Below are 17,472 nucleotides of genomic sequence, written 5' to 3' on the forward strand. Positions count from 1 at the left end.
CTATTGTTCACAGACGAGTACTAGCCATTGGTAGGTTTGTAAAGTCCCTAGAAGAGACTTAGGTGCAGTCAGGTCTGGGAGACCCTGGGAAAGAGTGTAGAATATGGATTTCTAGGGTAGGAGAGAAAAAAGACTAGAGGATTGAAGTTGAGAAAATGAAGCATTGCTGTAAATTACATGTTAAGTGATTTGACATTTACTTCAGCGGTTTGAATACATTGATGGATGTTCAAGCAGTGGTGAGATTTGTGTAGTCACTTTCATCCTAATGAACCCAGTAAGCTTTATAGCCTGCTTCCGTTCTGATACTTTGGGGGAATTTAGTTCAAATTTCATCTACTACTAAACAATCTGATTTCTCTACTTTTTAATAAGCAGTTTATAGATTTTCAATATGAAAATAACAATTGTAGTACCATACTTTTGTCATAAATGTTAGAAATAAAATATAAAAACTTAAGTTGTATGAGAATCATGTTTGACACTTTAAAGCTACTAGTGACTTGTAACCCTAAATAAATGCAGGATATAGAAAGAAACATCAGTGACTATGTACTGTTCAGGTAATAGACTTCATTAATTGATTCCTATCATACACTGACCAAGCTAAAAATAGGTCACATTTTTAAGCTATTTATCCATTAATGGACATTTAGATTACTTCTATATTTTAGCTATTCTAAGTCATGCTGCAATAAATATGGGAATAGACATATCTTTTCAAGCCTCTAATTTTAATTGAAGAAGGGCCTTATTTAAATACATTTTAAATGTATTTAAGAGGATCACTTGCTTCTGTTCAGGTATTGGTCTAGATGGGTAGACAGACTTGGGCTGACGAAGGCCCTTCTTCCCCACTCAAGTCTGCCATTTTGCGTACCACACAGATGGTGGTACATTTCTCTTCACAATGAGAATTATGCATAACTAGAGGAGCAAATGGTCATTTACAATGTATTTAAATAAAGAAATGTAGATTTAATATTTGAAGACAACAAGGTACCATAATTATTACATCAGGTTCATGGTCAGTACTCTTAAGTGATCCTCTCACCTCAGTCCCCCCGAGTAACTGGGACTATAGGTACCTGACACAATGCCCAGCTAATTTTTCTATTTTTTAATAGAGATGGGTTGTCTCTTGTTCAGGCTGATCTTGAATGGCTGAGCTCATGCAATCCACCTGCTTCAGCCTCTCAGAGTGCTGGGATTACAAGCATGAGCCACCATGTCCAGCCTGTATTTTCTCAATGCTAAGTTCATTTTAAGACTAAAAGTCTTTGTCAGTGTTTCCCAAACTGGGGTACTAGTTAAAATCTTAGGAACTAGACTTTTCTCCTGAAGATTTTGATTCATTATAACAGGGAGGATCTTGGGTATTTATATTTTCAATATATTTTAAGGGCAAGTTTGGAAATGTTGTAAGTAGCATAGTCTGTATTATATATTTGTGTCACCCCATTGTGCAGTCATTAAGATAAAAGTCATTTTAATATAGTAAACACTGCGCAACATGTTTGCTTGAGCAAAGTATTTAATTATTGAGAAATATCTTATATTTCATGATTTAAACACATATTTAAATTTACAATTTTTCAGATTTTCAACATATATTTGGAAATTGAGAGAGAATTAAACTTTTGAAATTATAATATTTTGACAGTACAGAAATATATCAAAATGTTTAATCTGTCAAAGTTTCCAGTAAAGAATCACCTGCTAATATAGACTTTAAGGCACTAAAGACGAACATTCTGTAAAATCCAATGGCAGAAGACAATTAAAACAGGAGTCATCTGATGAAGAGGGACACATCACTACTCCTCACATGGTCCGTAGTGGCTAAGAGTAACTTCACCATTAGTATTTCTGTAGAGAGAGAAACAGAATTAAGCAACGAATAGCATTACATCAGATTACCTTATGGTATCCAAAGTGCTTCTCGGTGACTACACCTTTGAGCAAGACATAAATGGTAGAGCTTGGACTCTCCTTCAAACACTGTAACCTGATATTCCCAGACCCTACACACACCCTCTGCCTTGCAGTGGGGAAATTTCTCAGTCCTGATTCCATGTGGAAACTCACCCAAATTTGAGGAATAAGAAGATTAGAGAGACATAGTATATCCACCTAGCTTCCCTCTTTACATCACATTTCACATTGGTCTACTTATACTGATTATAAAGGATTTTATTAAATTAAGTATAGTTAACTAATTTGAGTATTTGAAAAAACAAGCCAGAATCATTATGTACGTAACTTAACATAATCTATTTTTAGTAGGTTCTGGGGTAAAATTTAATGGTGTATCCTCCAGATTGAATAGAAACAAAATAGCTGTGTACTGTGTATAAGGCTATAGATTAAGAGGAACTTAGTAGTTTTAAGCATACTAAGACTTTTATTTCAATAAGAAGATAAAATATTGAATCAATTAAACATAAATTTTAAGTGTCCTAACCCCAAAAAACAATTATGTGAGGTGATACTGCAATTTAGCCATCCCACAATGTATACATATTTCCAAACATGTTGTACATAATAAATATACACAATTTTTATTTGTGAAGCATAATAAATAAGTACATTTTTACAAAAGAAGAATAAATATAGACTATTGTGCTCTTACTGTAGTTCCCTGCATAGCATGCATAAATTGCCATAAGTTTTGCCATCAGTTCCACAGACTGGGGTATATCTCCTGTTACAACCTAATGGTCGAGCTAAATATTTCGCACACAGTGGCTGTACAATGGAGAGACAACAAAAAAGCAATCATAGAGTACATATTTGAAAACAATATTCTAAATTCATTCTTATGAAATTCTATACATTAAAAAAAGAAAAGACTCTGTATGTTTTTATTATAGGCCCATAACAAAACAAAAATTTTTGTAACAAAAACCAAATTATAAAATAAGACACCGCCATAACCTTGTAATCCTCTCAATTCCATTTCCCTCCTATCCCAGAGGTATCATTAATTTTCTGTTTTTCATTCACTTGCGTTTCTCTATAATTTAAACATCTATGCAGTTATTCATAAAATTGTGTAATATTTATTTTAATTCTGAAAATTTTAGAAATTTACATGCATATGCATTATCTCCTATTCTGATTTTCTAAAACTATTTTAGCAAATGTAAGTTATTTTATTGAAAGTTTACACAGTTTCAACATATATAATTTTTGAATCTTTAACTTATTACTACTGTGAATGATTGCATTCTATTTTGAGTCAATTATAGATTGCAAGTAAAATAAACTTTGTTACATTTTGGAGACAATTTGTACTTTCCTATATTTTGTATGCTAAGGTTATTTAGGTTTTTGGATCTTTATTAAAGATTGACATTGTCTTCCATTACCAAATTTTAGTAATTTTAGTCTAATCCCTTTGTAGGTAACTAACTGGTCTTTCTCCCAGGGTATTCTTAATTAAAACCATATCTTTGAATGCATTGATTTATAGATTTGACTATAAATCATTGAATTTGAATTTTTTTTTAATTCAATGAATCAATACAATATATTCTTTTTGAATCAATTAATAAATACAATATATTTATTATATAGATAATTAAATAAAATTTTTTCTGGTTAGAATGTATTAGAATTCTCAAATCAAATCATAATTTCCAAACAATAGAAACAACCCAAATTTTTATCAACTGATTGGTGGACAAATAAAATGTTGTTTGTCATCTATCACTAGGAAATTACTCACTGATAAAAAGAAATGCAGTTTTAATTAATGGTACAACAGTGATGAATATTTAAAACATTATATTAATGAAAGAAGCTATTCAAAACCCACATATTTTCAATTCCATTTGCATAAAGTATCTAGGAAAGATAAATCTATAGACAAAGAAATTATATTAATAGCTCCTTGGTTTCGGAGGTACAGGAAATGGTGATTAACTCTGAATGGGCAAATGGAATTTAATCTTGAAAATAAAAATGTTCAAAAACTGGATTGCGGTGGTGACTTTAAAATTTGGTAAAATAACTTTAAAAAGTCATTAAATTATCCCTTTTAATTTAATTAAATGGTACATGTAATATATATCAGTACTTTTTAAATAAAAAATACACTGCAAAAACTAAAATGATATATTAAAACATGTATTTAACTTCCATGTCATCCAGATGTAGTGAAGTTCATATAAAGATCTCTGTGGATCCCCCAAAACTATATTAATTAACAAGAACGAATAAAACTATATAATGACTTGAACCTAGCACAGCCCAAAAACAGAACAAAAGTATTACCTTTCCATTACTATATGGACAAAAACAATCACAAACTTGTGGTAGGATTTTCACTTGAAATCCTAGTGGAAGCAAGCTTCTTACAAAAAATAGAGGGTGGAGGAACAGTGGGTTGTAGGAAGGCCGAAGAAGAGTAAAAGAAAACCTAAAACAAAGTATAAAGAGAAAAGAGGGGAACTGAAGACCAAAGATTCAGCCAAAATCTTCTGAAGAAAGCACATAATTCATACAAAAATACCCATAGAAGAGACCTGGAGATAAGGACAAGTTTGGAGGGAAGAAAATTAGAGAATTCAAATTAAGTGAGATTTATTTTTATTTATTTATCTTAGAGACAGAGTCTCACTTTGTGACCCTTGGTAGAGTGCTATGGCATCACAGCTCACAGAACCTCCAGCTCTTGGGCTTAGGCGATTCTCTTGCCTCAGCCTCCCGAGTAGCTGGGACTACAGGCCCCCGCCACAATGCCCGGCTATTTTTTGTTGCAGTTTGGCCAGGGCCGGGTTCAAACCCTTCACCTTCTGTATATGGGGCTGGCACCCTACTCACTGAGCCACAGGCGCTGCCCAGATTAAGTGAGATTCAATGTGCAAAACTCAGGAAAGCATTATCTCTGGGTGAGAAAAAAGTAAAAAAAAAAAAAAAAAAGGAGGGGGAGGAGGAAGGAAGAGGAAGGAGAGGAAGATGAAGGGAAGAGAAGAAGGAGGGGGAGGAGGAGGTTAAGAAGGTTGTAGAGAGAGAAACTGGAGAAAGAGAAAGACATTCTTCAGAAACAGGGTGGTAAAAATGACAAGAAGCAAGTGGAGGACCTTTAGAATAGTGCAGTACAAAAGAGAAACAAGCCATGTGAAAGGATAATACCACACACACACACACAGACACACTCCTCTCATTGCCTCACTGACGTAACTACATTTTGCTATACATTTTGTCTAAAGAGGGTATGTGTTCACTAGGAACTTTGCAAACCAACTCACATTAACAGTCTGTTATGTCCACAAAAATATAAAAAAAGAAATGTGGTCTTCATCTACATAAAACTTTTATAAGAAGAAAACAAGCAGGCAAAATATTGCAAATCCAACAGCTATACCTGAAACCCCAGGACCTCCAAAATAGAAACCGATGAAGCAGAAGAAAAACTTTAATGACATACTCAAAATGAAATAAACTAAATAGCCTCTAGAAAATATTTGGGATATTAAAGAGCATGAATCCAAAGTTGAGCTCTAGAACAGAAATTAACTTTTTTATTTTTTTTTTTCAGAAATTGATGGTTTTTAAAGACATAAAACAAACTTGATTGAAATCTGGAAAGAAATAAAAAGTAATGAGAAAATGTCTTAGAAATAAATATTAAATTTCAAGCTGCTCAATGCAGAATAGATTTCAATAAGCATTAAGGCAATTGAAAAATTAGAATTATTCAACTAATATTGGGCCTTATCTCAACATTTTACTGATGAATGAGCTTTATACAAACAAGAGATTACTGGGAAAACTTTTTCAAAGGACTGTGATGAGAATTTGATATACATGTATTTAATTTTTATTTAGTACTGAAGCACAGAGAAATAAAATGTGAAAGGTGAAAGAACATATAAACTTTACATATTATAAAAAGATAAAAAATAAATTTATATATGGATAAGTGGAAAGAAGAGAAATATAATGAAATCATTACTTGTATATAAGGAAGAGATAGGATAAGAGGAAAGGAATGTTATAAAATATTTCCAAACCAGACACTAAATAGATAAAGAGATGAATATTAAATAAAAGAACTCAGTGCATTTAAAAGGGCGTAAATATAAGACTGATTACCAGAACAAAAATGAAATCTTCCTAAATGTGAAATGTTCCATAGAACACAAAAACAAAGAAAACATCACAGAGGATAGAAGCACTGGATGATACAGCAAACTGAATTAATAATACATTATATAACATTATTGAGAGCAAATGTGTCTTTTCTTTCAATAAACAAGAAGGGATGCAACTCTCATGAATTAAAATAAAGAGATTTTCAATTTGTCACCCATAGTAAGACCCACTATATACTATACATACATATACACCCAAGACAAAGTGAATTAAAAGATTAAAAATTAAAAGATAGACAAATACATAGCGAAGGTAAGGATAAAATTAAAACTCATGAATTTCACGCCCACTAGCAAAGTGGAGATCACGTCAAAGGTCATTAAATATGATAAAGAATGATACTTCACCAAAGCCATGCAAATCACAATAAAAATACAACAGTTATGAAGATCTATTCATTATGTAACTAAGAAAGGCCATCTACCAAAGAAAAATAAAGAGGTAACAGAAATCAAAACAATCCTAATGGGAGACCGCAACACAACACTTTCAGTGCCAGACAGGTCAGTGAACCTCAAATCGGCTAGAAAACAAAGACTGAAGCACATCACCATAATAAACACTACGGATATAAATCAAATGTTATAGTCTGATGATAACTATATATTTTTTTCTCAAGTACACATTGGAAATTCACAAAAATTGCTCTATATTAGATCATAAAAAAAATAGTGAGCTTCATTCAGTAGAAGTTATATAAATAAAACTCTGATAACAATCAAATTTAAAAAATTGATAACCAAATCTAAAACCAAAACACTCATCAAACTATGTAATGAACAAAATATTTTAAACCATTCTCGAAGGACAGGAAAAACACATACTGAAATGAAAATAGTCCTAAAATATAATGAAAATGATAACCATTCACGTTAGAATGAATTTGATGCATTTAACACAGTGCTCAAAAGAAAACTCACAGCCTTGAATATAACATTTATACCAATAAAAATGGAAAAAAATTATAAAATGAGTTAAAATTTCAATTAAAAATGTAGAAACAAATAATTAAAATGTCAAAACCAGACAGAAGCAGGGCAATAACTTAAGAGTTTTACTTTATGATACATTGTCTTTATGCTGAGTATTTTTCCATGTAGCTGTTAATGTTTTAAAATTAAGTGTTTTCAACTTCCTAGAGGTAACTTACCTCTTCTGTGACTTCATCTGTATCAGACATAACAGTATCTGCACAAATAAAACAGATTAGTGTCTCCCATGATAGATGCACATGGAGTGTAAGGTGACATAGACTCAGACCTTTCAATGAGGAAACAAGCCGCTAAGAAGTAAGCCTTCTTAGGCACTGAGTGTGTAAGGAAAATTCAGTTTGCAACACTGAAAATGATGCTAGATCTCATTCTCTCTGAGATCTACTATATTGTTTACACCCACAACACCTTCCCCTGAAGATAACGTTTTCTTTGTTTTCTGCACCTAGTAGATGAGGAAACTGAAGCTCAAGGAGCGTGATTACTTGCATAAAATCACTCAAATATGAGGATAATTAATCAGAACTCAAGAGTCATTTCTCCTCCTCTATTTTCAATGCTTTTTCCAACACCCACACAGTTGCTTTACAATGAAATTGCTAGACAACTTTGAGTTTTTAATTGTCCCAAGAGTTACCAATGAGGACTTTCTTGGTAAAATAAAATGCTTTGATGTTAGATAATTTGATTCTCACATCAAATTATCAATATTTGATAACTGAAAATATGAGACCTGAAAGAGATTATTATAACAAATTCTACTGGAGACTATTACCCCTCAAATAGGGAAAGGGGCTAGTTAAGGTATTTAGTTGCAGATGTGTAAAAAGGATGAATATCCCTGCCCCAGAATTCAGTAGCCATTCATGTCCACCATACAGTTTCTCAATTTTTATAATATAGTGGTGGAGGGTGGTGGAATTCACCAATGTAAATTAAAAAAGGCATTTGCCCTGCATTTTATTTGGATTATTGATTCAAGGATTCTAAACTAAACAGAATAACAAATTCAATTTCTAAATTATGTCAAATCTTGCCTATCCAGAATGGGAAAATATACTCACCACAACAAAGATAAAATGCCAACACGACAATGAAACTGGCTTTAGTCCACAAGGAAAAGTGAGCCATTTGACCTCCTTAGTCACCCTTAAAGACACTGTGGAGAAATTTTCAGAATAATTTGACACACAGCTCATGAAGCTTCAATGAACAGAACTGGAAACAGGGACCACTTCTGTATTCTTGCACCTGAGAAAGAGCAGTTACAACCCCCGAATTTCCATATTCTTTACTCTTCAATAAGAAAGACTTCCCTTTGCTCCCCCACTCCTAAAATCTACACAAAAGAAGCAGGTAAACCAATACAATGCAAACTAATACAGAAAAACGCTCAGAATAACCTTCTGTGTAGCCCTGAAGCATACATGCACATGCACTTTTAAGAATTTGCTTTAACCTTCATAGAAGGTTACTAATCATATGGGAACGGTTATTCCCCAAAAGGAGTGGATATGGAGAAGTCCTGAAAGCAATTCTATAACTAAAAGCTGCCCTAATTTATTCCCCAAATTACCCACCTCAAAAAAAAAGAATGGTGCAACGGGAAACTGGCTGTTGTGTTCGCTGTTGCCTACTGGTCTACCTCTGCTTTGTCGAGGAGTCTCTTTTAAACAGCTCTGTGTAAGGAAGATACATGATCCAGGAGAGATAAGAAACAGATGGATCATGCGTCCTGGCAGGTACTGAGAACTTGCCTCATAAAGATGTTATCAAAGCTATACGTCCAGCAGAAAGTGTGGAATATGGAGACAGACAATTTTAACTGATGGGCAAAAATGAATGAGAAGGGGATAAAATGATAAGCCTTTTATAGATACTAAATTAGTTAAAATGTGAAATCTTTCCAGGGATGGGAGCTGTGTAGATTCAAGAGAACTATGCAAGAAAATTGGAATTCCAGGAACTACAATTTGCAAATATGGTTGGAACCTTAGTATCTTTAAACCTTAAATGGATATGAAAACCAACTGGAGAGTTTTGGGACCATAGTTGTTCCTGGGTTCCTTCCCCAACACTGGAATTCAATTTTGTGAGTTAGGTTCTAGCCACTGGTATTTTAAGTCTCCAAGATAATGGTTATGTGTAGCTCCAGCCATGGAATTATCTCTGGAGCCTCTTATGTCAATCATCAATCTTCACACTTCTCTAAATTGGAGCCTTTATATTTAATAAAAGCATAGTTAAAATGTAGCTGTGACTATCTTCCTGCACATAGTATTTAAATTTACTTCTTTTAATGTCATCATATGCAAACCAACTTATTATGTCTTGAAATATTAATGATATATATAATGTGGCACAAATATTATTTTAAAGTCTTTTATAAGTTGATATTTAAGTTTCAAGTTTTTGTGATTTCTTCCTCAAAAATATAAAATAAATTATAAAATGATTATTGTAATTTATTCTTCAGTGATAAGAATCTAAACCCAAACAACTGTGCTTTAAGTCTTCACTTTATGGAATAACAAGTGAGTGGTCTTATAAAACTGCATATATTCTTTGTGCATTCTGTATGATGTATGTAAATAAAAGAAATAAATACAGCATGTTCCTTGTAATTCCTAAATGATTTATTATGTGTAAAATGCTTAAGATAGTGACTGACATATTACATGTACTATATGAGTATAGAATAATGACAGAGAAGTTTTAAAGTGTTTGTAAGTTGTTAATGAATTGATTAGTAAATGACATAGCCCTTTGATTGACAAAATATCTGCAAATACATTAATCTTTTCTATAGACCATTATCAACTAGAAAATATTACAGAACACAGGCTATTTCAACATCCAAAAATTATGAAATATAATTAAGTACATTAACAGAGTAAGAGAGAAAATCATATGATCGTATCAATAGACAGTTATTAATAATAAAGGCATCTTGACAACTAGAAACAGCAATAGACATGAGTCACCAATAGCTAACATCATAATTCAGGCTGAAATTCTGATTACTTTTCCCATAATATAAGAAGTTCCCAGGGAGTAAAATAAAGGAAGAAAACAAAGCAGGGGACAGAGGGAGAAAGTGTTCAAGATTTAAAAAGAGGCTCCGTGCCCATAGCTTGGTGGTTAAGGCGCCAGCCACATACACCGGGGATGTGGGGTTCAAATCCAGACTAGGCCTGCTAAACAATGACAACTACAAAAAAAAAAAAAAAATAGCCTGGTGTTGTGGCAGTTGCCTGTAGTCCCAGCTACTTGGGAGGCTGAGGCAAGAGAATTGCTTAAGCCCAAGAGTTTGAGGTTGCTGTGAGCTGTGACGCCATAGAACTCTACCAAGGCCAACATAGTGAGACTCTATCTCAACAACAACAAAAAAAAAATTTAAAAAGAAATCTTTTTTAATGATTGACGTAGTTAGAAAATCTTGAGTTCTGAGAGGGTTTCTTCTCCATGTTCTACTCTGTTGCCAGACTCTCAACTGTGCTTTAAAACTCCTTGAATGCCTCTTTTAATTCCTGAAGTTCTGCTATATCCTTCCTAATTATGTTCAGACCCTTGGAGAATTTGTCTTTAACTTCATTTATTTCTTGAGACGGTTTTGGAACTTCTATTTTGACTTCTTTCCATCTTCTTTTCAGTTCCATTCATCTTATTTGCCATGCATATTCTGAATTCTATTTCTGTCATTTTGATAATTTTTTATGAATGATATTTTCAGCTCTATCTCCCTGCAATCTCTTGGGGGTGGTTGATCTGTTCTGATTTTTCATGTTGCCAGGGTTCTTCTTCTGATTCTTCCTCATGTGTGTTTTCAATTTATTTACATATTTTTAATTTAGAATGTTAGGGTGTCCCTAAGTTGTTATTGAGAGATATTCTAGTTGGAATGCCTTGGGCAGCTCCCAAGAAGACAAATTAATGGCTAACAAATACTTGAAAAAATACTCATCATCCCTAATCATCAGAGAAATGCAAATCAAACCACTTTGAGGTATCACCTAACCCCAGGGAGAATAGTCCACATCACAAAGTTCTAAAGCTGCAGATGCAGGCATGGGTGCAGACAAAAGGGAACTTTTATATACTTTTGGTGGAATTGAAAATTAATATAGTCTTTTTGGAAAGAAGTATGGAGAAACCTCAAAGAGCTAAAAGTATACCTTCCATTTGATACCACAATCCTATACCAGGTATCTATCCAGAAGAAGAAAAAAATCATTTTGACAAAAGGACATTTGCCCTAGAATATGTATTACTGCTCAATATACAATCACCAAGATGTGGAAACAATAAAAGTGCCCATCAACTCTCCAATGGATAAATAAACCATGGTATCTGTAAACCATGGAATACTATTCAGCCATAAAGAAAGATGGAGACTTTACTTACATCTTTTCTGTTTACCTGGATGGATTTGGAGAACATTTTCCTATGCAAAGTATCACAAAAAAGGGAAAGCAAGCATACAAAGTACTCAATACTAATATGAAAGTAGTAGATGAACAACTACAGGCTCACACAAGAAAATAGCACAATTAAATTTAAGTAAGGGGGAGGGGAAGGAGACAGGGAGGGGTGGAGGGTCAGTAGTGGATTGGCAAGTTCTTACCTAATGGGTACGATATAGGAGTATATGGAACACTTCCTGGGTGAAGGGCTCAGCTACAACTTGGACTTTGCCTAACAAATACAAACAATGTGGACTAATTGTTTGTACCCATATATTAATCTGAAATTTAAAAAGAAAGAAAAGTGAAATTACCTCCATGTGTATCAGCAGAATGCTACATGGTATATGTAAAGTCTCCTAAGAAATGTATATTTAAAAAGGCAATTACTAAAATTAAAAAGGAAATGCATTACATAACAGGATATAAGATCAATATACAAAAATAAATTTTGTTTATGTATCCCAGCAATAAACATGGGAAAGTAAAATTTCATGAATTTTATAAATTAACAAATAGATAGCCAGGCAAAAAAAAAAGGTAAATAACACACAGCTTCACTAATTGGAGGGAAAATGCAGCTGCCTTCACATTTTACCTTATCCTCTCAGAAAATCAAAAGCAATATTCCAGCTATATCCCAGAACTCAAATATGCGGATGAGACATTTCCGGGGGCCACAGATATGTGAGGAAACTTTATATAGATTATAAGAAAATTGGATCTTTATATCTGCTAGGCTCTTTCCTCAATCCGTCAGGTGCCACTTGTGCAGAAAATTTATTTTCACCTCTATAATATAGTTCACTATGTGAATATATAAAACTCAGTACTCTACCTCAATATGATGTGCCATCAGTTTTGGTCTATGTTTAGCATGTGTACCCTTGAGGTCTCAACTGTAATATCGGTGATAATACATCTCCTTAACTGGTTGGTGCTTGCTTGAGTTGTGTCAGGCTAGAGCTTTCTCAGCACTGTGGGGAGCTTAGGGACCATCACTGGTTGTTCAGAGCAGTAGACATTCTTCGTGATTGGTTATACATCTCCTTCACAAGACTGGAGACAACTCTTTGCAATGCTGCAAAAAGGAAGGGAAACCACCAAAGGCAGGATTAAGAACAGCACCAAGATTTCTAAAGATACTCATTTTCCAGGTAAACATAGCTATCTTGCCTTCATCTTCAGAGCTGCTGCTTCTGTTGCATAAGCTTACCTGACCCTGAAGGCTATCAAGGTATGCATCCCTGGCATCCAGTGGTCCAGGTGCTGATGAACAAGCAGACAAGGAACATTTGATACTATCCTGTCCTAACACACAGGAGGGGGTAACTCAAGGAAAGGTCCCTTGCAAAATCTCTATCCATGTGCTTGAGCTTTATTCATTGCCTCTGTCATGCTGTTTACCAGAAGGTAAAAGGACTGATGAAGGCTGAACATCACCACTGACTTTGTGGAAAGGAAAAGGATCACCACAAAGGCATACAGGAAACAAAGTATGTCAACAAATTAGATCATAGAGGTACTAATCAAATACCTAAAAATAAACTAGTTAAAATGTGTAAATAAGAAAATCTAAATAGAGCTACATATAAAGATATTAAGTTAATATCTTTAAAAGCATTCCACAAAGAAAAGTAAAGGTCCAGTGGCTTTACTGATGATTTTTACTAAATATTCAAAGAATCATCTCTAATCCTTCATAATCCTTTCCAATATATATATATGAAGACTTCTTAACTCATTCTTTAAGGCTGATGTTATCCTGCTATCAAACTAGACAAAGGTACCACAAAATAAGAAATATCCTTTAAATATTTCTTATGAATCTAGATGCAAAACTCTACAGAAATACAAACCAAACAAATGTAGCAGCATTTTACCAACTTGGTTTTATTGCAAAAATTCAAGGTGGATTTAATATTAAAAATAAATTAATACAATATGGCATATTAATTGAATAAAGGGAAAAACTATAATCACCTCAACGGATACAGAAAACATTTTAAAAATCTAATTCCATTTAATGAGAGAAGCATGTAAGAGTCTATGAATAGAAGGGCAGAGAAATTTCTCAACCTAATAAAGACACATACCAAAAAAATCCCAAAAGTAAACACAAAAAAATAAGCTAACATTGTGAAATGGTGAAAGATTAAATGTTTTTCTTCTGGGACTGGGAACAAGACAAGATGTTCTACACTTTCCTCTCTTTTCACTACTGCACTTGATTAGTACTAAAAAAAAAAAAAAAAAGAAAGAAAGAAAACCATGTCTATTTTGTACCCTCTGATTAAGTTGTACAGTATATTATATATGAGGTTAAACCTATTATGAAATCAATATATAACCACCCAAACTTTCATACAAAAGATGAAACACAATTTTAGGCAGAAAGAAGGAGAGAGGAGGATGGCGAGGGGAGAGGAGGTGGGAGATGGGTGGAGGGAAGGTAATTGGTGGGACCTCACATACTGTGTATATTGCAAGCGTACATGTCAAATATATTAACAGTAGAGTATAAATGTCCAAACACAACAAATGAGTAAGTGAGATGAATAATATGTTGACCAGTTTGATGCAAACATTCTAGATTGTATATAGAGTCAGCACATTGTACCCCATAAATGCAGTAATGTACACAGTTATGATCTAATTAAAAAAGAGAGCGAGAAACAAAGAAAAAGGGAATACAAGAAAGGGAGTAAGGGAGGGAAGGAAAGAGAGAGGGAAGGAAGGAGGGAGGAAAGAAGGGAGGGAAGGAGGCAGGAAGGTAGGCAAGGAGGGGGGGGTGGGAGGTAGAAAGAAAAGAAAAGTAGAACTAAAAGTGGAAAGAGAAAAAGAGGGAGGAAAACAAGAAAGAAAAGGCAACTAGATTAGAAAGCCTAAAATAAAACTCTCTCTGTTCATGATTTTATAGATTTTACATTTATATGTTTATTTTTATTTTATTTAACTTTAGTTTTATTGAGCTATGAGATGAAAACCCTATGAATCTCATTCTAAAGTAATTCTCACATAAATATATAGAGAAAATCAGAAACTTAACTGTCTTTCATCCTAGTATTAAACCTTTCTTATGGTTAAACAAACATATGTCAACTCTTAATTCTGCATCTATCATATTAAAATTATTGATAAAAATGACACAAGGGATATAAAAATTTATTATTTCCTAAGGCACACTTTAGCTCTCATTCATGTAGAATAATTTAGTACTTCATATAAAAATCCAACTCAACTTTATTGTATATTGAATATGGATATATATATGGATTTGATTTCAACTACAGTAGAACCTCCATAGTTGACCACCTCCCTACATTAGCAACCTTCTTTAGTTGACCTAATTTTCTTAGACTGGATGTGCACTACATGTATGTATCAGAACAATAGGCCTAGTTCCTTATGTTGACCACTTCCTGTGTTGACAAATTTGTTACAGTCAGTTGGGTGGTCAACTTACAGAAGTTCTACCATATTTGGAACACTGTACAGATAAACATCCTTCTATTACATATTAATATATCTCCCCGGGTAAATTTTTAATAAACATCCTTTTATTACATAATAGTATATCTTCCTGGATAAGTTTCCAATCAAACTATGTTATTTCCTCTAATCTATTCAGTTACGAAAGTTCTTATAGGTATTCTAATAAAATAGCTCAGTAAAAATATTATAAAGCATAATCTCTGTCATTTAAGTATTCCTTCTAAAAATACGACCTCTCTCCCCATTCACTCAAGTCTTATATGTGTAAATAAATTATTATTGTCTTAGTGAATTAATATCTAGGTATCTTTTCCCTAGAATATGAGAACTTAGAAATATCTATATCTATATAGAACATAGAAATGATCTATAATTTTACCCACTGTTTCAAAACTAAAATATTCTGTAGAAATTTTTGTTAAATAAAATAGGATACTGTAAAACAGTTGTGAGAATTAATGTTAAGTGAATCCTAAGCCCTTGGCTGTCACGATCTATTAAACCCAGAAAGCTCTTGCTAGAAAATGGTGAAGGGGGAAATTACTAATGTCTGCTCTTAAGCACTTTGAAATCTATGAAGTCTACAAGATCCTATAAACACTGAAGTCAAAGAACAGTTAAATTCATGGAGGTTTGATAAAGAGAGAGAGAAATTGGCTATGGAATTCCATGTATGTAGGGAATTTCCAATACCAAGAACAAAGAAACCATAAATCTGGCAACTGAAAGCAGGAACGGTACTATCACATCTTCTAGCTATATACAGATGGAAGACTGTCGGTAATGAACTCTACTTCTGATTAGGTCAGAAACAGAACTGCTAAGAACACTCATTTTTGAAGACATAAGTCACTACCCAAATTCTAAAGTTTAAAATATTACAGTCATCAGACAAATATGACTCATGATATTCTCTGGAAGATAGTCTGTCTCACTCCCAAACTGGGCACAAGACTGTGTTTTCCTTAAAGTACATTGTCCTTCAAGTGAAAGACAATTTCATACGTGCCATGTCAGCACAGTGTCAGAATTATATCACCCTAAAATATAAACAGAATTTCTATCAAAACCATCTTTCATTTAGAATCTTTCCTATTTTTAAATTTTCAGTTTTATTAATCTCTTGTGGTCACAGTAAAATTGAGGCGACACAATGAGTGGAATATGTCCACATGACAAAGCATTATAAGAACTGAGTTCCAAGGCATCTGTGAAACTGTTTTCATCTGTGAAAACAATTCCTAGTACCAATTCCTGGTACTAAGGAATTGCTCAAAAGCCAAGTCTTTATTCACCATTGGATAATAGCGGGAACTGGAACATGGTCAATGAGTTGAAGAGTCCAACTATATTAATTTTGCTCACAGTCCTACTGATAGAATAATGCATAGATCCTCATATATAGCAGATGTCTATAAATATGTCAGTTGGTAATGAAAATGACTATGTGAATATATCACCATTTGTTAAATATCTCTTGCACAGAATCTGTATAAAAGAGAGAATAAATACTCGGTTTAAAGCAAATCCATGAGAGGCCAAGTTAAGGGTGCCCACTAAATCTTCATTCTAATATAGGCATAAAATAAAGAATAAATGCCTGATATGTCAAATAAATAGTTTTTACATTGATCATCCTTTCATTATTACAAATACTTATGGAGTAAGGGCCATGAAATGATATAATTATTATAGTACATGGTTGTCTTCAGCTATTAAATCTGCATTTCTTTCTTTAAATAAGTTTTACACGACCATTCGGACTTCCAGTCAAGTATAATTCTCATTGGCTGAAAGGTAGAAGGTAGAGAAGAATGAACCACCATCTATCTGTGGTACCCCAAATGGAAGACTTGAATTGTTGATGGCAGGGCCTCCTGCAGATCAACTCTATATACTCATTTAGAATTAATATGTAAAAAAGTAAAATCACAAACTACTTAAAGTGTGTACTCTTTTGTGTCCATTATATTGGCTTATCCCGCACCATAACAAATAAAGGAAAAATTTCCCATAATCTGTTAGGCACTATATTTCTCTCAAGGCTAAGCTCATTTTAGGACAAAAAGACTGTGAGTGTTTGTCTCACCAGAGTATTGCTCAAAATTACAAGCACCAAAACTTTCTTCTGAAAATTTTGATTCATTAGAACAAGTAGGTAGGATTTTAGATGTTTGTCCTTCATACACATATACATGCTAAAGCTAAGTTTGAGAAATATTATTCTAAGTATCAATGCCTATATTATACATATGTGTGACCATATCAGGCAATTGCTAAGGTAAAAGTCATTTTAAATAAAATAAATACCATGCAACATGTTCATTGAGAAAAGTATTTAATGACTGAGGAATATCTCC

At 33.3% G+C, this 17,472-nt stretch overlaps 1 protein-coding gene across 8 annotated transcripts in view; it reads right to left on the bottom strand.

Annotated features, from left to right (window-relative positions):
* Positions 1–1,526: 1,526 nt before the first annotated feature.
* Positions 1,527–17,472, bottom strand: part of LOC128569287 (ovomucoid-like) — an 89,243-nt gene continuing 73,297 nt past the window's right edge. For 4 of the 8 annotated variants that reach the window (XR_008375298.1, XR_008375300.1, XR_008375302.1 and 1 more), the window contains 7 exons: positions 12,456–12,698; positions 11,779–11,898; positions 8,735–8,833; positions 8,219–8,313; positions 7,313–7,350; positions 2,633–2,748; positions 1,527–1,869 (listed from right to left, as the gene is read on the bottom strand). Coding sequence is in view for 3 of the 8 variants with exons in the window: in XM_053567442.1 (XP_053423417.1) it covers positions 1,818–1,869; positions 2,633–2,748; positions 7,313–7,350; positions 8,219–8,285 (273 nt within the window). In the remaining 5 variants the exon portion in view is untranslated. Of the gene's footprint in view, positions 1,870–2,632; positions 2,749–7,312; positions 7,351–8,218; positions 8,314–8,734; positions 9,043–11,778; positions 11,899–12,455; positions 12,699–17,472 lie in introns of those variants that run through there. The other 4 variants (XM_053567444.1, XM_053567443.1, XR_008375299.1 and 1 more) reach the window with 3 other exon arrangements.

This window comes from Nycticebus coucang, chromosome 17, assembly GCF_027406575.1.
Source record: "Nycticebus coucang isolate mNycCou1 chromosome 17, mNycCou1.pri, whole genome shotgun sequence".
Classification (NCBI taxonomy): domain Eukaryota; kingdom Metazoa; phylum Chordata; class Mammalia; order Primates; family Lorisidae; genus Nycticebus; species Nycticebus coucang.